This window comes from Dermacentor variabilis, chromosome 8, assembly GCF_050947875.1.
Source record: "Dermacentor variabilis isolate Ectoservices chromosome 8, ASM5094787v1, whole genome shotgun sequence".
In the NCBI taxonomy this organism is placed as follows: Eukaryota; Metazoa; Arthropoda; class Arachnida; order Ixodida; family Ixodidae; genus Dermacentor; species Dermacentor variabilis.
The window spans coordinates 12371428-12393558 of NC_134575.1; the positions used below are offsets into that span (position 1 = coordinate 12371428).

Below are 22131 nucleotides of genomic sequence, written 5' to 3' on the forward strand. Positions count from 1 at the left end.
TTATTATAGGATGACAATAACCGTGTTCCTGACCATAAAGTACTAACCATTTAGTACTGAAGTACTAAACTTTATCTTCTCTTCTGTGCTCACTTCTGAACCTAACGCTGACCTCCCAGACTGTCCTTACCTCAACCACCCAACCATGCCAGACATAACGCTTGAGGCATATGGTATCACCAAACTAATAGAGTCCTTCATATTAACATCCATGGCAGGCGTCGATGGAATCAATTCCAAAATGCTTAAGAACACAGTGCATGTCTCTAGTGTATTTTTGTGTCCTATCTTGCAGCAATCATTATCATCCGGAGTGGTGCCGCAAGACTGGAAAATAGGCAAGATAGTTTCAGTGCCAAAAAAATGGTCATCGTCATCGTGCCACAATCACCGGGCAATTTCCCTCACCAGTGTTTGCTCCAAACTAATAGAGTATGTAATCTATTCCCGTATTGTAGGATATCTTACATCCGTTAATTTTTTTAATCCTCATCAACATGGTTTTCAGAAAGGCATGTCTTGTGAGACTCAACCAGCTCTCTTTGTTAATGATATTATCTCACATCTTGATCAAAACGTACCCATAGATACCCTCTTTGATGGCTGGTGCACTGTGACATGCGTGAAGATGATCGCGTGACATAAGGTGGGTGGCTTAGTAAGCTGTAAAAAAAATTGTGATAAAGAGCGAGCGTGGCGATGCGACAACGAAAAGCAAGAGATGTCAAGCTAGATTGTGCCTTTAAGTGTGAAATGCTGATGTTATATGAATATGAAGAATGGATGAATCTAGTCGCACAATTCTGAACTGACTCGAGTGCATTGATGATGTATGTTTGATGAGGGTTCCAGATGGCGGCGGCATATTCCAGTTGTGGTTTGACAAATGATTAGTATGCAAGTATTTTGACGTGCTGTGGAGCATGACAAAGGTGACGCCTCATGAATGCAAAGGTCTTGTTCGCTGACGAAATTACGTTAGTCGCATGCGCATTCCAGGAATGTTCGTGGGACAGGGTTATGACTAAGTACTTATAGGCTAGAACTGATTCTACTGGCATGTTTGCAATTGTGTAAGTAGAGAGATAAGGATTACGACAGCAGGAAATCGAAACAAGTTCGCACTTTTTAGGGTTCAAGGCCATTTGCCAACGGTTACACCAGTCCTGTACATTATTAAGGCCATTTTGGAGAGATGCTTGGTCAGAGGTGTTAGTCACAGTACGCTAAATCACACAGTCATCAGCAAACATGCGAATAGGACAAGACACATGCAGCGGAAGATCGTTAATGTATATTAGGAAAAAGAAACGGTCCTAAGACCTTGAGCCTTGAGGGACACCTGAAGTGACAGGGAGGGGTGCAGAGGAGAAGTTATTGACAAGGATGAACTGGGAACGATTAGTAAGGAATTCTTTTATCCATTGTACTACATGAGGATCCAAGTTCAATCTGGATCATTTCATTAGCAAGCGGTTATGAGGCACTGTGTCAAAAGCTTTAGAGTAGTCTGGAAAGATGGCATCGGTTTGAACGTTGTTATTAAGATTAACATGGAGACCATTAGGGAAGATAGCTAGTTGTGTTTCACATGAAAGCCCTTTATGAAAACCATGTTGAGAAGGATTAAAGAAGTTTACAGAGTCTAAAAAGTTCATGATATGCGAGTATATGACATGTTCCACGTTTTGCAAGGAACACTAGTTAATGAAATGGGGCGGTAGTTTAAGGGGGAGTCTTTGTTGCCTGCTTTGAATACTGGAACGACCTTTCCCACTTTCCAGTCATCCCGTAAAGCACCTATAGACAATGATTGCGAGAACAACAGAGTGAAACATGCCGCGGATATATGCTTAGTATTCATTAGGATCTTTGAGTTAATTTCGTCTGCACCAGAAGTACATAATTTGTTTTTTTCAATGATCGACAGTATACCATCTATCGAAAATACAATGGGTGGCATATGCGATGTTAGGTTAGTAGGTAGTGGAAAGTCTGGAGTGGTAGTTTCTTTTGTAAACACAGAAAAAAATGCTGTGTTGAATATATCAGCGCACTCGGCGTCCGTATCACCAGCTGCATTCCTCACGCTGATAGTACAAGCTTTTGGGGATTTAAAATGCGCCAGAACTGCCGAAGATTTCGAATAAGTAGCTGGGGTAGGTCGACGTTATAAAAAGGTCTTTTAGCAGTGCGAACGGCACTCAGGTAGGCGTTCTCTGCCACGTAGTATTTTGACCATGCCTCGGTGATTCCAAGACGAGTGGCTAGCCGGAAGTGACATTTCATTGGGTTTTCAAGCTTTTTTAGAGCTCTGGTGAACCATGGCTTATTTTGATTGGTGTGCATACTTATTCTTGTTATATGCTTATTTACGAGTTCATTAATTTTGTTTTTAAATAATGTCCAGTTTTCTTGAGGCGAGTGCATATGGAATAATGTCTCAAACGTTGAAAAGAAGTCGCCTAACTCGTAATTAATAGCTTCGTAGTTCCCTTTATCATATAGGCATATAGTTTTGTTGGATGTTTGTTGTTGCATGGGTTGAAAGGTGAAGGTGGCATGGATCACTTTATGATCACTTACCTCACGGAGGTAAGTTATGGATGATAGACTGTCAGGATGACTGCATAGTATAAGGTTGAGTACATTAGACGTGTCTTTTGTAACTCGCGTAGGTTCTAGCACAAGTTGAGTTAGACTGAAATTAAGACACACATTAACAAATTCTTTAGCAGCATCATTGCCTATGATTAAAGCACTATTGTTAGTCCAGTTGATTTGCGGAAAATTAAAGTCAGCAAAAAGCAGGACCTCTGCGTTAGGGTGTTTTTCACTAAGTTCACTCAAGATGTTAAGTTTATGCGAAGAATCAGGAGTGTTATGTGGTAGTCTATAACAAACACCCAAGAGAACAGTCTGCAGAGAAGTGTGGCAGATTAGCCATGTTATTTCCAAGTCAGTCTCAATGGTTGTAAGCGTGCACGATAAATGGTGATGCGTAGCGATTAGCACACTATCACCTCGTGAGATTTCGCAGTCTTTCCGGTAAAGGCAGAAATTCGGCAAGTCAGCAAGAACCTCAGTATCGGTAACATCGTCAGTCAGCCAGGTTTAAGTTATCAGCAAATTACTGTTAGACGACAACACAATGCTAGACAGAATACAGCGTTTAGGAAGGAAGCTGTGTGCATTGGCAAAGATTACAGAATAGTAAAGGTTAGCTATTGTCAATACCGCAGGGCAAGGGGCTTTCCCGCATCGGGTTGGCTGCTATTGCAATTCTTTCCCACCCTGTGTGCGTTCTTCAAAAACATAGTGCTTATTACCCATGAACAGTTTTAAAGCGCAGGGAGTAAGGTGCCGATTTGCTTTTTGCGAATGAAACAAAGTGTCTGCGGGCAAATTGTATAGGACGTGTAAAATCCTCGCCAATGCTGAAGTTTGTCCTTTAAATTTACAGCCGTTAGAAAGAACAAGATCTTTTGTTTTATAAAAGGTGAACTTCACTATTATGGGGCGGTTATGATTAGCTGCACGAATGCCCAAGCGGTGCATGCGCTCTATTTCTTTTGGGTCAAGCGTGATGCTCAAACGTTTGCGACAGTGGTCAATGATTACATCCTCCGATTGCGCGAATGACTCTGACCCTGAAGGCTCATCAATACCATAAAAAATTACGATTGTTCCGCCGAGAATGGTTCTCGGCATCATCAAGACGCACTTCCAGCCTCTGTATTGCGTGTGCTGCGCGGGCACCATCACTCTTCACGCTTTCGATATCAGAACGCAAGGGGGCTAGGTTTTGGCAGTGGGTCTCCAGGTTAGTCATGCGCATGCTCAAATTGGATATTGCTTTGTCAGTTGTTGGTAACTGAGACTTGAAGCCTTGAATCTCGGTGACCAGTTGGAATTGACCTGCAGATAGGCTCCTAAGTTTCTTTAGTACGGTTTGACTATCAGGCCCAGGGTTAGTGTCGATGTCACCTGCCAGCAACAATAAAGAGCGAATAACATCACAACACTGAACAATGGAAAGGCAGCAATGCTCGGACAACTGCTTATCTTCATTCCTTCTTTTCTCAAACAGCTATTGATTGGAATAACCTTCCAGTCAGCATCATTACTCAATGATTCCAAGTTTTAGGTCTGCCATTGAATCACTCGCCTGATTGCATCATCTGCTCGTTATATCTGTAGTGTTCTCTTAAACGTGTTTCTGTCGATGTCTTAATATTTTAATCGAGATGTCTTCAAATATGTCTTCATTATTCAAAAAAGAGGTGAGGCGTGCAGACAGGACACAAGATTAGAGAAGTGGACAATGCAAACGCCTGTTTTTACTTACCTTTTCCATACATAGAAAAACGTTACTGCCACTTTTTGTACGCACTACGTTCAACACCCTTCAACATCCACTTAACCTGTGGATGTTCAAAGTGATGCAGTCTATATGTTTTTCTACGTTGCTGTTTCTCTCCTAACTCATTTCAGTGCTTACTGCAATGGTATTGTGTTTCTGCTAATTTGTATCCCATCCGTCATGTATAACCCCTCCAGTAGGGGCATTTGAGGTATTGTAATAAATAAATAAATTATTGCACATTTTGAAATATGTGTCGTGACTTCATATAAGTACTTGGATATTATACTGTCCAGTAGCTTTGGTTGGCCCTCACACATTTGCAGCATTGGCAATGATGCCAATCATGTGCTATGATACCTGTGTGGTAGTCTATGTCTCGTTTGCCTTTCAGTAAAACTACTAGCCTAGTTATCGCTTGCTCAGCCCAAACTGGAATATGCATGCTCAGTGTGGGAATCATACCAATCTAACCTGGCAACAGCGCTGGAATCCATACATAATAATGCAGCAAGGTTTATTCACTCCGACTACTCTTCTCACACTAGCGTCACTCAACTTAAGTCACCTCTGAACCTGCCAACCCTCAAGCACCACCGCAAAATAGCAAATCTATGTCTCTTTTACGAGTTTTATCACTCGCTGCTTCACCAAACTGACATCATGCCTGCGCATCACGCTTCATCCCATCATAGCCATTCAAAGGCTGTTTATCCACCTCCAGTTTCAGCACCGCTCATCTGAACTCTTTCTTTGTTCAAACAGCAAAACACTGGAATCATCTACTTGCTGAAGTGGTGCACCACTCCAGTCATTCATCGTTCAAGGCATTAATTGAAAATATTTTCTAGATATGCCCACTCCCCATGTGAAACCCCAAATTTCTAACACCGAGGGCAGCAGCCACCAATAATTAAGCCCCTTTGAAGCACAAGAGCACTATGGCACCCTTCAATCAATGCAAACATAACACACACCTCACAAACAAAGCACCAACACAATGAACAGTCATACAGAAACCTGATACAAAATATTACTTTGAAATGTTCCTATGGAAAAGTCATAGACCAACTTCTAATGGAGGTGGAAAACATGAAACATTAATCATAAATACCAAGGTAACTCAGACTATCCTTATTGGCTGCAGTACTGAAGGTAAACAGACAAAAATATGCTAAAGTAATTTGATACTAGAAAAACAAGAATGAATAGCGCACCAAAGAGCACGAGGACGATTCTCATAGTTATGTCAACATTTTATAGAAAACATTTATGCAGTTAACATTTAGTTATGACATTTATTACATATCACTTGTGCACTGTACTTGCAATGTAATTTGGTACTTCTGTTGCACGTTATGTGAACGTGTTATTCAGGTTACCTTCAGAATGTTGCTTTGCTGTTCAAAGCAGGGGTCTGTGAATATAAAAAAAATCTGAATAAAAATAACCTCTCGAATAGATTCATATTCAATATGAGAATTGACAATTTGCAGTTCTTCAATATTCATTTCTGTATAATTATAAGAGATAACAGCAGTGTTGCTGTATACAAACAGAAAGAGCTACACATATACTTCCAAACGATTCTGCTGCAGAAGAGTTGTGGTTAATTGTTGTGTGGACGCATCATTTCCTGAGCAAAGAAGTGGAGGAGGTCACTTTTGCACAATAGCCACTTTTGCACAATAGCTTCCAGTAGCTATATAAGCGTGCCTTGTAGGGAACCAGGCAGCCTACAAAATTTGTTGTCTTAGTTTAGACAAACCAAGTTGCTACATTTGGTCAATGTCACTCCGCTTGCATTCCTTCAGGACAACGTGTAGTGCTGTGGTATTAAACTTGGCTCCTTCAATGGGCATAACAGTCTAGTATGTGCATGCAATAACGTGCTGTCCCTTTCCTTCACTGTTATCATAGTCTTGGTGTACCAGATACAATCATCTTTTAGCCATTCCCGATTTACAAGCTTCTTTGGTTACCCAACACCCAGTTGTTAAATGTAGTACAGAGAGAGGGAGAGAAAACAAAGATGAAAGGCAGGAAAGTCAACCAGATGAGCATCCGGGTTTCTACCCTACAGTGCGGTTAAGTGAAAGGGTGAATAATTCAATTGTGGAGTTTTACATGCCAAAACCACGATTTAATTATGAGGCACACCTTAGTGACGGACTGTGGATTAATTCTGACCACCTGGGTATCTTTAACATGCCCCCAATGCATGGGACATTGCCGTTTTTGAATTTCGCCTCCACCAAAATATGGCCACTGTGGCCGAGATTTGATCTCACGACCTCGTGCTTAACAGTGCAACACCATAGTCGCTAAGCCACCACGGCGGGTGGGTGAATAATTGCAGTACAGTACATGTGAAAATAATGCAAATAGGTCCTTTCTACTGACTGGACTTGAAGCAACCTTTATCTCAGTTGAAAGTGAAAATATTGGGTACTAAATAAGGTGTTCGAATGTAGTTTTTTCCAACTATTCATATTCGAACACTCCTAGTTATAAGGAGAACAAGACAGACATGGATAACATTTTACTGCCAGCAGAGAAGGACAGAAGGTTGACAGACACCATGGTGCACTATAGCGCCCTGTCCTGTCTGCGTTTCCTTTTTGTGGCTGGGATTCAATCCCGCGACCTTGTGCTTAGCAGCCCAACACCATAGCCACTAAGCAACCACAGAGGGTGAAAAAATATCCTCAAAGTTAGGTGACATTACAGAGGGCAGTCCTTAGAGGGAACATGTGAAAACAGTTGGTAGTTCTTGCTAACAAACAACAATTAGCTACAAACGTGCCACACTCTAAAAGCATTTGTAACAAGCAAGTGTATGTACTGCTGTTCTTTCTTACACAGACTGCAAACAAGTTAAAATTTTCACACTCTTTTTGGCTTGGCAAACATCACGCTATGAAAGGCAACTCTCACTCTCTGTGAAGGACTAGCATGGTCATGCAGCTGCTACTAAGCCAATATGAGTTGAAGGGGTCATTCCAAAAGGTTGTGGAGACAAAGCACTAATGCAAAGAAAAACATCTAAAGAAAAGAATTAAGGACAACTGTGGCATGCACCTTCTCATGCTATTGTGCCATCAAATGAAATTACAGGTGGAGTTGGCTGTTTGCACTGAAGCCAGCTTCATGCACAGCAGATTAGCCTTATGCTCTCCCATGCAACATACAAAACAAGATCCCCAGTATATTTCCTTGTGGAATTTAATGCTGAAACATCTTTCTTTCTACCACCGACGCTGCAAGAACAGCACAGTGCCACCAATACCTTATAACTATGTATTGTGGTGTCGCCGACTTTCGAATTACTGTTATGCAAGTTTGAATATGCTTCAGTTTTGACAGGGGTGGAAGACAACCGTTTCCTCCCATGTCTGCAACAAAGGCAGTGTGCAATGGTAAGTTTTCTGTTGCCTGATGGCTAGGTTGATGCTGTACAGAGTGGTGGCCGACTTGCTGACAAAACATGCAAGATGATGTCCTGTGAACATCAGTGCGGCCCCTTTCTTAATTTTTGGCATTGGCATCATAGAAATGTGCGTGCCAGCAAAGCTGGTTGGCTTAAGACAGCAACAAACTGGCTGGCTCTCAATTGATCTTTCAGGATGGCAGTTTCCATTATGACTGCCATGTATAGCCATGCAATTTTTAGCTGCTCAGCATACCCCAGAAGTTCTGCGTCGGAGCATTTGCCAAGCTTGATCTTTAGACAACAGAAAAGGAATCACTGAGCACTGTTCGCCCTCGGAAGTAGGCAAGTGAGAAAGTCAATATTTTCTGAATGGCAGTCACAACTTAAGGCACCTATCGCCTCCAGAGAGAGAGAGAGAGACAGAAACGATGTATTGAACCAGCTAGTGCTGCGATGCGGCCGTGTCTGTATGTCATCTTGGAATACTAGTCTAACCCATACAAGACATGAAAAGTCAACACAAAGACAATAAAAATCACGAATACATAGAGATGTAGCACCATCTGTGTGTCGATGTGCCTTCTATAGTCCTTGTCTTATGTGTTATGCTAGTATTCCTTATGGAAAACATTGATTAGACATCACAGCGAAGAGAGGAAACAAGTGCAGGGTATATTTTGCCCCCCACCCTTGTGCACACACAGATCTACAAGTCACTGTTTACAAATGACAAAGCATGAAACAGAAGACAATCATGATTCACAGTGAGCACCTCCAACTCATGCAGAATGTAGTTTATGCTTCCACTAAGTGGTTTATGGCACAAATTTTGCTGCACCAAAGGTAATCCAACCTTATGGGTTGTAATAATAAAAGCAAAGAGCAAAAAGTAAACTTCAGAAACACATGGGAACATATGAGTTAAACAATAAAGGTTATCAGTGCAAAAAGTGTTAAATGAAAAAGGGTAACGGCAAAGAGCATGGAACATAATTATCTGTTCTTAACAACACAGGTCAGCTGTCCAGCTTTATCCTGTCATGGTAACATCTTTCCCGAAACACCTTTCTGAAGTTTTGCAGAAACTTCAAAGCAAAATGGCACAATGCGATATCTCAAGAGTGGTATATTTCAAGCTCAGCTGAGTCATCAGCTATGAAGCCATAATCTTCCAATGTCAAGACTTCTATGGACCTTGAGTTGCACCCTGTGTACAGCACTTCACTGCCCATACACTCAAAGTAGTTATCCGGCCTGACCCAACTGAAGTCGCCAGTAAATTCCAAGTATCTAGAAGAATCTGTGGGATGAACAAAGCGCACATTCGATGCTTCCTCGGGATTGTCCAAGAACTCATCGTATAAACCCTTGATTATGTAAGGACGATACTGAACATCATCGGTGCGTGGGTAAAAGCACAAACGTGGGACCACCAGGTGTCCATGTAAGTAGTATGGACTGCCGAACCTATCTCGACGCTTCTGGCGACCTCGGCCGCTAGACTCGGGGCAGAAGTCACTCCAGTCATCTATTTCCCAAAAGCGTGGTGGTGGATTTTCCACTAGAGCATTGTTCTTGTCACCAAGGGCAGCAGCAGCCAATAACTTGAGGACCCTGGACGCGTCCTCTCCCGTAAGTGTAGGCCGCTTAGAGAGGTCCTTCACGAACTGGTTAATCTCTTTGGTTATGCTGGAAGCCACGCAGCTGGCCGAGCTGGAGGCAGAATTATCCCTAGTATGACCACACCCTTCAGCAAATGCTTGCTTTATCTTGGCTTGCAATGACCCCATGCTCCGGTTGAACTCGCCGGTTAGGAGCACTTGCATGGTTTGTCGGTTCTCATACCGCTGACGCCCGCGTTCTGCGGACACTTCGCGCAAATGGTCGGCGAGCGACGCCCGACAAGTCTCTCTGATCCGTTCAACAGCGGTTGTCAGGGCATCATTGAAATTCGTAGCCTGCAACGCCATCGCACGGTCTGTCTGGGAGCGGAGGCGCTCTCCGAAAGAGTTAAGACTCGTGTGTAGTGATGCATTCTCATCCGATATCTTCCTCAGCGCGTCTTTCACTTCCACGAACGCGTTGGCAAAGTTTTCGCTCAGTGTCTGCTCGTTGCCGCAGGATGTAGGAACGCAGCCCGACTCAAGGTGATTAGCAAAGCGACGGTGCAGTACGTTGCCGCCGCATGTGGGACACTTCACAGCATGGAATCGGCAGGTGTTCGTGAAATGATCCAACATGGCAGAAGCATTGTCCTCAGCGTTGCAACCGTTGGCCGCATTCCAGCAGCGTACCCGGCGGTCCATGACATTGTCATTGCTGTGCGTTGACCATACCACGTCTTCCTCTAGAAACAGCTCTTTGTCAAGAGGGCAGCGCTTCCTCTTACAAGTGTCGTGGTTGAGGCAGTCGAGACACGGTTGACAAATCAGGTGACGGCAAGGCAGCGTCGCCGTCGCTGGGGGTACCAGTCCGCAAATGCTGCACAGTCTGGTCGACGGAAACGGGCTCACAAAAGAAGTAGGCCGCCAGTCGAGGCTGCTGCCATAGCCGAATACTGTTTGTGCGATCGCCGAAGCCATGGCTGTAGTAGGCGTACACGACGACTGTCACGAGACGTCTCATGCACACACGTGGACGCTTCCGCGAATTCGGAGGGTGTTGGCTTTGGCTGCTGGTGTAGCCGTGCAGCTGCAACTAATAACCTCATGATGATGATATTTGCAACATGGCCCACTTGACGCAGCAGCGGCAACGACAGCAGCAGCAGCAGCAGCGGCGGCGGCGGCGGGAAAGCGAAGGAAAAGGCAAAGAAAGCTTCGATTTAAAAATAAGCACTCCATAAAATGTCAGTATCGCTGAACATTGCTCGCGCAGTTACGCAAAAGCACGCAAATAATTTTTTTTTTACACAACGTATACGACATTTCTGGCGTTTGCATAATACTGCCTAGTAAGAACATAATTTATGCCACATTTATACCGCATTCATTTATACCACCGATATAGTTGCTATATAAAAAAAAAAATCGGGGCGAAAAAAAAAAAACTATTGTTAGTCGAAAATGTACCGTACCGAAAGTTGTCATTACATTGACCTACTCGGCTCAAAGAAATGTCAAATTTGCAATATGTATGCAAGCACCTCGCCACAGAACAAGGGTCAGTGCGCGCCCAGAAACCGTAACCGGAAGTGAAACCAAAAGCAGGTCACCCACACCATCTTTTGCGAATATTTATTTATGTATTAAAAAAACCTCACAGGCTCCAGCAGGAGTACTGTGTGAGGGGGGTGGGGGGTGGGATTATACAATATATATCTTTATAACTGGAAGCATTACAAAGAATGGAAAGAGATAACAAGGGTATGAGACTCATACTAAGGTACATAAGACGAGTTGACATTACATAATAGTTAGCGGAACGCGACATACACTATCAGAATGAATGGTGACATACACAATGTAAGAGTTCACCATTCAACACAGTCAAATTTTCCAAAAGGCACACCTCTTGATAGGCACATACCCAAGGGGAGGCCCGGGGGGGGGGGGAAGGGCTCCCCCCCCCGAATTTAAGACGCATACGCCCCCTCCCCGCGCCATCACTTCTCACACACTAGAGTTACTGTATGTGGCACCGCAGGTACGGTAGCATATACAGTAACTCTATCACACACATTCCTAAAGCGCCGCTAAATCAATGTTGACACTTGACAGCTATTCGGCGGTCAACATTTTGCTGCCTTTTTCACTCCTTCTGGATGGCGGTAGTTATCGGCGTCTCCTGGGATGTGAAGGCTAGTTTCCTCATCAATTCGGTGCCCGCGCGATTAACTCGAGATTCATTAATTCAGCTGCCATTGTCTATTCAACGGACAGGCGCATCGTTGTTGCTTCGTTAGTTCAACCTTATTCGTTTAGACTGATCCAGGGACCAGGAAAGGGACCAGCTGGTCTGTATGCACGTGGAACGAGTTGCGGCCAGAGAAAATGCCAATTGCGTTTAACTCTTCTTTTTGATTCATTATTTCCTGGAGTTACGGCTCGCCGCAACGCTGACAGATCCTCGGAACCATATACCAGCGATACGAGTTAGATAAGATGGAAAACAAAATAACGCGAGACAGCGTCCATCATCAAACGCTGCAATAACCCTTAAACTCATAGGCAATATGACTGTCACCCGTTAACTCGCCTGGTTTTTCCTTAACTGTACTGCTCTTTTCGTTAAAAATTGCTAAATGTACACAAGAGTGGCAAATATTTGAGAAATTAAGCGATCTATTAAGGGAGAGAGCCAAGGCAACAGCCAAACAAGGAAAAGCTAAAGTTAACAAATTTAACCGTTGTTTATGAAGATATTTATGGATCAACATCTCTTTATTTAACAAGGAAGTAGAACAGAAAAAAAAAGTGGAGAACAGTTCCACGTGTTCTAATGGCGCTTTTACAGTTATCCTTCGAGTCGCTTAACGTAGCTACTTCTCTGCTGTGCCTATCTAGGTGTTTTTCTAACCTTCCGCGGTGGTTGCAGTACGTGTAGGATCGCCGCTTCTTGCGCCATACGCGGTTGTACGCGACTGGCGGCCACGCTCCGTTACGTAACTTCCCAAATAACAATACGAGTCGGTTGTGGCACTTAACTTAGGGCAGTAAACGGGGCATCCAAATGAACAGCACCCCCCCCCCCCCTGCGAGTGTTCCACAAATATATATATCTCGATAATTCTTCCAGAGTCGGATACAACTTAAGTCTGCAATGAAGCCCCGCCCACGCCCTCATAACCGCCGCAGCGACTGTTCCTCCGCGAGGCTGCGAATAATTCGTACTTCAAACTTTTTATGTTACCCAAATAAGGCGGTAACTACAAAAATAAAATTATTAGCGCGTAATTTTATACTTTTCCCCTCGCCTAGTATAGTGTAATGGCGAATGCCTAATTCTTTGTTGAACTGAAATAACATGCTTGCTTCGCTACAACTATTTGTTGTGAAGTTTCACTTCAGTTGGCAGCGAAGTTTCATGAGTAAAACGGGTTCAGCAGTGAAATGAACTGCACCGCAGACTTTTGAAGAATGAAATGCTCAGACTCCATACATTTTGTTCATGTCTGTTACACACATCCTTGCTTCCGCCGATGAACAGACTCTTCAAGAACAGCAGACGCTCCGGAGGTATCAAGTACGACGCCATTTTGAAAAGGCCACATGACGATTTTGTTTGCTCCTGTGATTGGCTGGTGGAGTAACAACTCCGCGCGGTCCGTGTGCCTTTGTTGCCAACTGCTGTTTTTTAAAGTTCTATTCTACTAAAGTAATTTTTATTTTACACTTTCGCTTCTTTACTTGTTTATTGTACGAGTTCATTTGACGTGGTTTTTTTGTTTGCCAAGAAAAGGAGAGGTGTATCGTACAGGCGTACCTGTAAAATACACGTTATTTCATGTCTCTTTTGTGGGTTTACGCGTTTTTATGGCGAATGGTGCGCGTTATTCACATTCGCACTAGTGAAGGTACCCTCCCCCCCCCATATGCATAAAAATGTTACCTTGGGTTGGGCCCCCGCCGAAAAAAAATCCTGGGTACGTGCCTGCCTCTTGACATTGCCAAATACAGAAGTTAGCGAGAAGCGTGTACATAATTAGGAGAAAATTAATAAAAGCAACTGGTCACGAAAGAATAGTGGTTGCTTCATGACGAAACTTAACAGGGTCATGAGTGTGGACAACATTATCAGACTATTCCATATTTCAATTGCTAGTGGTAACGCTGATGAATTGAAAGCGTTTATGTGCCCAAAGATACGTTTGAAGGAGCGGCTGTTGCGCAAACGGCGAGACGTTCGTAACAGTTGGGAGAGAGGGCGGGCGGTCTGGTGCTGACGGTTTATTTCATGAAATACGCAGATTAGGGCAATCTTTCTGCGTGATTCTAAGGAGGATAATGTCATAAAATATTTAATATTATTGACACTGGAATGACGGCTGTAGTCTTTGGCAATGAAACGCGGGGCACGATTTTGAACACGTTCACGAGCGTTGATTAGATAGTTTTGATGAGGTGACCAAATTGATGACGCGTATTCAAGTTGAGGACGGACCAATATGCCAGTGATTCAGTCGAAGAAAGCTTGAGTGAAAGATGCACGCCAATGTTCTTGTAGAACGTTGTGCGTGCTATGTGGCAGTTAAGTTCACATCTCGACTCACGTCGACTCGACTCGATCCCATCTCGACTGTATCGCATGTGCACGCTGTTAGCACGGAGTGAGCCGGAGAGAGCTAGCAGCAACCTACCACGCCTCTTTTAGCTATGTGGGGGTGTCCTTTCTTCACCAAAGTGCACTGTGGCCGAGCTATATACGGAGTGATCAGCTTCAACTTATCCGGAGTTTTTGAAAATCGCCTGTGGCACATTACGTAATTTTTTGTCCTTGAGCTAGATTATTCCTAGAGGCGGACATTACTATAGCGCGAGAAATCGATAAAAATATTAATGTAATCAATCAAGCATCACCAACTGACTTCTTAATTACTTTACGGCACATTTCCAAGACGAGTCAACTTGAAATGAACCTCCGGGATCGCACCAGGTTTGAGATATTACATTCCAAAGTGTGGGACGTGAGTTCCAGTTACTTGGCCGTTATATGAGCGTTCTACAGTTACTTTTGTACTTCAATACACAAAAGAGTGCGTGGAACGAAAGAGCATTTTCCGCGGCGAGTTTGATGGCGCATATATCGCCAAACTGGTGCCCTCCCTAAACGTCGCTCTCAATACTAAACTTTGCTCCGATCGCGTCATGCGTGGCGCGATAATGGCTCCCTCTGCGCACGCGACACATGCAAGATCGAATAATGGCTTATTTCCTGTGCACAACGATACCAAAGTATGGCGCGTGGGTTGTTACGGTTGCAAAGATATGAGCGCCGTTATAAAGTGTTACACATTTTCGTTACAAGTGGTTTCAGCAAGCGGCCCCCGTTGCTGGTCCATTTCAAATATGTTTCACATCAAGACATATAAAACAAAAAATAGATTTTGCACGGGTGGGACAAAAAATAGGAACGTCTACGCAGTGACGACGATTTTTCGATGCACGTGTACGAACTGGAAAGTATAGCCGGCGCAACTGACCGCAACAGTGACGGGCGTATCATCTGTGATAATACCGCATGCAGTCCTGTTTATCGGCGATGCAGCCATTTTATAAATACCAACACCAGCGCGGTGTTCACCACACCTCGCCGTTAGCTGGAAGCACTCAGTCGTTCCTGCAGCTGTGCGGCGAAGAAGGGCTGTATGGCGTTGAACCAGCACGATCCAGCCATGATTCCCACCGCGGAGCACACGTTGTTCCGGTTCGGCAGCAAGCTCGACTGGCGTCCTACATGTTTCCTCGAGCCGTCGCCCTCGGATAGAACGTGCAGCGCCTGTACACTAGTTCCCCGGATGTTGATCAACTTGCCCTGTGGTCATCGGCTCTGCTGCCTTTGCTACCATATCAACGTCGAGTCACGCAACCACTGTCCCCTGGACAAGGAAGTCTTCAGACCCCAAGACGTTACGTATGCGGCCTTTCATGATGACAGTCTTCGCCAATACAAGGTTCGCTGCTGGAACTTTGGCAACGGTTGTGGAGCAGAGGGTGACATCATCTCCATGAGGGACCACTTCAACGACTGCCTATTTCACGCAGTCAGCTGCTTAAGGTGCGCTGAAAAGGTGCTGCAACGGAACATCGTGGATCATCTGTACTCGGGCTGCGTTGGGTACTCCATACCGCATACAGCCCTACAGCACTCTAACGGCGGCATTGATATGCGAGAAGTGAGCGAAGCAGTGAGAACGATCACCGAAGAGAACGAGCGCCTGCAGGCAGCGCTCGAGTCGTTCGAAAAGCAAGCTGTCGCCGAGAGACAAGCTCTGTTGATGGGCGTGTCGACAGTTGTTGCTCGCGCCATAGACGATGCCGCGCGGCAGTCGAGTTGGGCAAGCAGTGCTAACGTTCATTCTTCGGTGGGCAACATCCGAGGCATCCTCGATAGGAACAAATGCGTCCTAAAACAGGAATACCAGCGCATGATGCGCGCATTAAAAGGTAATGTGGCACAAACTTCAGCTGGAGATGGTAAATGGCCACGTGCTACTGTCGGTCACGGGCGGCTACAAGCATCAGAGGAGGCACCCGGCGGATCGTCGGCGACGCGCGCGGAACAAACGACAGCCACTGTCCAACCGACAGTACCAGGGAATCGCTTCAGGCAGGTGTCGGTCTCTCGTCCAAAGCTCGAGACCACTGTGAACGACATAGCCGAGTGCTGTGAGTGCATTTTAGAAAACTGGTCATTCTTCAGTAGCGGGCAAGAGCAAGCGAGCGTCTGTATTGGTCGATGTGACTGCACAGCTCGCCAATCCGGCTTCGGGTACATACTCAGTGCAGAGCTACGTTCGTCACCGACGGCCGGTTCCCTATACATGAAGGTGTTTGCGTTCAAAAGCTCCCTTGGGACCACAACCGGCTTACCTTTGGTTAAGAGGTTCTTGTTGCGGTTCCTTCATCCGAAATATGCCAAATTGGACGTGAGAGCGTGCCACGACGTTTCTTGGCTTAGATTGGGTACACCTTGGAGCATTGTGGGTGAACAAGTGGAGTACATGTGGTCCAGCAGCGCGTTGGGTAGTGTTCGAGATCTGGAAGCTGGCGGCTTCATCGAAAGCAACAAACTGCGCATGCGCTTCAAAGTGGCACCTTGCTAGTTCCATCGCGCTGTCGGTACGCACGGAAGTGACTTACTTTTTTTTTTTTCGTACGTTATTCCTGAGTGTAATTTCCTCTTCTGGCACATTTGTTAGTTCGATGATTGTTGATACGTCTGTTCGCCTGCATGTAGCTTTCAGCAAGCAACAGCTGCACTCTGCTGTTACAGCGTAAAAAAAAAAAAAAAAAACACCGCTGTCGACAGGCAGAAGGCGAGCGCGCAAGACTTCCGCTCCAGCATTTTGGCAGCGCCGCATCGAGAACTGTTTTAGATACGGCGTCTTAGTCGCTAGAGTAGAACGTGTTCTGGCATAGCCTAGGAAGCTACGGTTCTGGTTGTAACCTTTGCACGCAGCAGTGTGTCAGTAATATGTCTTAAATTAGGTAGGTTTGAATGCGCGCAGGATGGTAATCAAAGGATGTCAGCACTAAAAATTTAGTGATATGTACATACATTTTTGCAGTTCGATGCGTAGACGTGTTACCTTCATTACACCTGTGCCGATGTATATTGGATGAAAAAAAAAGAGAGATAAAAGCAAAAGTTAAAGCACTTAACTTCATTTGGCATCTACGTAATGCGAAGCAGTCTTGGTTTAATGCTTTGACGACGTGTTGCGAAGTGATACGGAGTGCAGGACATTGTGTTGTTGAGTGTTGCTGCGATACTCAGTGACCCAAGCTGGCGTCAAAGGGGTTCGCTGAAGAACGGCAGGTGCCCAGTAACCCCTTCGACACATACGCAGGAGCCCGTATCCAGTGGCCCCAGTGCCACATATTTAGGAACCTTCCGTTTTCGGGTAAAGCATCGTAATCGCCGATTTTTGCACCACCGAACAAGTTTTATGCAAATGGGATTAAGCGTGATTCCTCGCCGAAGTTGCACGGTTTAGTAAGGAGTGGGAATAACCGCAGGCGTTAGAAAAACCATCGAATGCTGCCCGCCTTTTGTGAGCAAGTGGTGAAGATATATGAATATGACACACATATGCTTCCTTTTCGCGATCAACGCTCAAGCAAAATTGTCATAAATAATAAAATCGGCGCTCGCTGGGCGTGAGTGAATGAGAGTTTGCTGCCCTTCCCTCCCCCCTCCTCTTTTTTTTTTCTGCCGCCTTTAATACATATTCAAAAATGGCGCATCGCTTCCCAGTTGCCGCACGTCCCGCACATGAAAACGGCGGTGCTGTGCCGGGAAGCGAACGCAGCGCTGACGTTGATCCGCATTGAAAATGATAGCTGTGACGTTGACAGGGCATTTCCTTGAATAAGGTACGATCGAGAAGGGTGCCATATTGGGCAAGCTGGTGTTCCGTTAATTTTGTTGCAAGGGCGTATAGAGCGAAGCAGTAAAACAGGACAACTGTTGTAACCCCAACCTTTATGTAATACCAACGGCGGGTCTTTAAGGAAATAAACATAAAAAGGCCCCGATAGTTCCAGGATGGACAGGAAAATCCTCGAAACGGGCGCATGACGTGAACAAAATGGCTTGAAGGATAAGTAAAAGCATCAACCGCAGAGAGCACAATAAAACAAGGTATCGCCAAGAACATATCTTTCCTACAGAGAAGCTGTTAAGGGCCAGTTCCCCCAGGATCGTGCCCGTGTGTAGAGACCAAACTCCCCGTATGTAGGCCGATACCGAAGATAGTGTAATACCGGTCGGACCCGCGGCGGAGGTGAATTAAGCAAGCGTTAAGCACTCCCCATACGTGGGTCGATCTCGAAGGTAGTGCAATGCCGGGCCGACCCGCGGCAGAGCAGGAGACACACGATACGATTCGGCGTCCGATCCGACGTGCGGCCTGGTGCGGCGCTGCATAGTCCGGCATGCGGCATACGACGATTCGGGGCACACGGTGCGTGCATCAGAAAGATCGAGCGGCGCGTACCACCCAGATACAGCCCCCCAGCTTGTGTTCATATACCAGTCGAGAAACGCAATATAAACAACTGTGCACAACTGCTTCGCTTTACGCGAACACTGTCAATAAAATTGCCCCTGTGAGTGACGAGACCTTCATTTGAGGGATCGTCAGTTGTTTGTGCGCAGGCGCTCCGACGCTGGCTTCCGGAGCGGTAAAATAGGTGAAGCAGACGAGCCGTTCATTTGAGGCATCGCCAGTCGTTTGTGCGCAGGCGCGAGTAAGAGTGGGCGCGAGAGACTAAATTTGGGGGCTTTTGCTCCTTGAATGTATGACTCTGCCTAGGCACTACGGGGGAGATTTTGTAGGCGTTTGTCTCTAGGCGTTCCGGCATTGCGGAGTGGGGTTGAGGTTATGCTCCGACGCTGGCTGCTGGCGCGGTAAAACGGTGAAGCAGCAGACACTGACCAAAGCCACTTAGAAAAAAATATATTCTAGGGGGCTTTGCACTGACGCCCGGTTTGGCGACCGCTGTGTCGGACAGACCGTCTCGCACCTGCGACGCATCGCGGTTGAACGCAAGTGGCTGAAAGGCCGCCGGTGACGATGACTCAGCGCCGCAGACGCGAGAAAGTAGAGAGCTTGAGTTCAGGGGACGCAAGCGGCTTGCGCACGCAAGAACTAGGGGCGACGGTAGTGCGCATGCGCTGACCGCTACGTCGGCGTCAGCGCATGCGCAGTACCATCGCCACTAGTTCTTGCGTACGCAAGCCGCTTGCGTCCCCTGAACTAAATCTCTCTGGTATATCCGACGTGCCTTCAAAGCTAGAACCCGGACTGGTCCGTGGTTTGGCGCTCACCGACGCCTGCGCGTGCCAGGGGTGTATAAGATCGGCTCCCCGCTATCGCTGACAGCCAATTTTTTATGCGAACACCCCCTGTCACGCTTCGACCTACGCGGCCACAACCTACGGGCAGCCCTGCTTCCAGCTTTGATCCCCCACTACCCCTTGGTTGACCTCATAGAGTTTCTAAATGAATACTGTATTATACTAATATGAAACTCTATGGGTGATCGACCTGGAGATTTTGCACCGCCTGCTTTATAACCTCAGGTGCTCTCTTCAGGCCTCCGTTTGCCGGTTACATGTGCCCTCCTGGAGCAGTGCTTGTAAAAAATCCAATCTATCCTCGCGACGAAAAAAGCGACCGGTGACTTATACAACACCAGTTAGAACCTTGCCCCTTCAGACACAGCGATCACCAAATGGGGCGTCCGTGCCCACTCCCTGACCGCACGGTGTTACGTGTGATCTGGCGATCTTCCGGGAAGCGACCAACGGAAAGGCGCCAACAGGCCTGCTATGACGATTTGCTTTGAAAGCACGACCAGACATCAGTTCCCAGCCCATCGGTGCCGCAATGGCTGCGGCGGCGACTCGTTTTGTAGGGAGGACAATCTGCTGCTCCCCCAGCCGTTCGGCGCCGGGATGTCTGCTGCAACGACAGCCGGCTTTGTGAAGGCAAGAATGTGCCGCGTCAACCGGGGGACGGTGCCGAGATGGCTAGGCGCAGTAGGCGGAGCAAGTATTGTTGGTGTGTACGCCGTCAAGGTCTGGTCTGGTTGGAGCAGGGGAATTCCTGGAACGAGATGCTTTGTGGTGCCGTCTCACGCAGCTTAGAAGTCGTCGGTCAGTGGCCACCACGGGCACTTCACGGATTGCAATGCGGGCGCTTGAGGACTTAAATTTACTTCACTCAGCCAACTGTCTACGGTCATCTTCGGATTTCCTTACTTCTAGAATTATCTTTTTAGGTGCTAACGCTCTGTTCCACATTGCGAAGAGGTGTGACACGAGGAGTGGTGAACTGTTTGAAGCTATTGTGTGTGTCCCCCTTGAAGGCTTCTTCGTGGCAGTGTTCAGCGCGCCACGCTCTCATGCGTGCATGTTATCTGCATCGTGTTCCACGCAAGTTGTAGATGCTCATTCACACATTGCGGTAAATTTTGGATTCGTCTTTCTCTGGTGGCATTCCATTTCACATATCTCGCATATGTATGCGGAGATATCTCCTTTTTCTGCAGTTAGCCAAGGCTTTGCAGCTAGCCCATGTTCGCTCGGTCTCTCCGTCATTGCTTGGGTGGCGGCTCGAAACAGATATGCGTTCGAACTGCAGGCAGGCGATCTAAAAATGCACTGATTGAGTAATTGGCACACGTACATTAGAGACATATACATTGGCTTATTGCTCTCATGATCGCGACCAACATTGTTTTTCGTGTAAAACGTTTCGCTGGTCACAGGCAATTTCATGTGCCAGCCGCGTCCCCAGCTATTTGGGGTCAAAATGAGATGCACTATCAGCCACGACAAACTTTCTGAAATCGAATCCTAAGCAGGTCGGCACGAAATTTTATGCACATGAGACGTAGCCGATATCCTGGTTTATCATGTCTTGTGAAGTGGTGACGCTACGCCAACTCATCAATGTCGCCGGTGGGCGACGTGATCGCTGCGAGCAGGGATCCTCGAGCTATCGCTTTCGAGTATACAATCACGTACACGCGATTTCGCGTCTTGTTATCGGATGCGTCGGAGGCCATCTGTTGCGCTGCGCAAGATGATGCTGGCCCAGTGTGCGTCCTGTGTCGAGTTGCATGAAATCGCGCAAAAGTGATCGTATCCTTGAATGCAACTATATATTTTCAAGCTGGCAACGCATAAATGGGCCGAATACGCCGAGCACGTGTAGGCCTTGCCGCGCGCTGCCATGCTGGTAGCACGTTTACATTTGCCCAGCTGTCCCGGCATTCGATTTTGCAATCTTCGGGCAGGTTCGGGTTGTCTTGGGATCCCAGCCCACGTGACTTCCTATCAGGACCAGAACTAGCTGGCTACCATCTGACTGCCAAAACTCCAAAAATCAAAGAGGCCCACTTTGGCCTGTTCGTTGGGCCTCTTTGACAGAGAGCTACATCATCCACATATCAGTACAATACATCAGTGGCCACAGATGCCATGTTCAGAGGATGCTACCACTCAGTTATTTATTTATTTATTTTATATATACTGCAATCACCACGCGGTGATTTTAGCAGGGTAGTACATACTTAATACAATGGCATGTACAGAAAAATGCACAGATTAATAATAATAAACCATTATATAAATAAATACAAAGCATACAGGTTGGGCACACACGAGGTTACACCGAGAAACTAAAACACCGTCACTTGAAACATGATGGAAACAAAATAATGTCACTGTAAACATGATAAGAAAAAAGTGTAATGTTGGTGCAGAGATGACGTTACTTCTTAGCTAGTTCCAGTCCACTATTGTGCACGGGAAAAATGAATACTTGAAAGGAAACGGGAGTTATAGTGAAATTGTGTATCTGGATGAGAAAGATATGATCTCAGTTATGTCAATCTTGTAATGCCCCTTTACTACTTGATATAAGAATTTCAATCGCGAACAACGATTTCTTTGTGCCAGAGAAGAAAGATTAGCAGTTTTTAAGAGCTCTAACTGAAGTTCTCGTAAATGTGTTATAAATAAAACGCATGGCTCTTCTTTGTACCTGTTCTAGTTTGGCGATGTTAGTTTTTGTAAAAGGGTCCCACATCACTGTAGCGTAATCTGAAATGGGCAGCGCAATGGATTCGTAAGCCAAGAGGCAAACAGAAGGGGAGGAAAG

At 46.0% G+C, this 22131-nt stretch overlaps 2 protein-coding genes across 2 annotated transcripts in view; both read right to left on the minus strand.

Moving 5' to 3' along the window:
• The window catches only part of LOC142589638 (deoxycytidylate deaminase), a 254325-nt gene that overhangs the window by 136145 nt on the left and 96049 nt on the right, over positions 1-22131 (minus strand). The window lies entirely within an intron of this gene.
• Positions 6891-10475, minus strand: LOC142589629 (uncharacterized). Its single transcript, XM_075701142.1, has one exon. The coding sequence runs from the start codon at positions 10376-10378 to the stop codon at positions 8912-8914; it is 1467 nt and encodes a 488-aa protein (XP_075557257.1). The 5' UTR covers positions 10379-10475; the 3' UTR covers positions 6891-8911.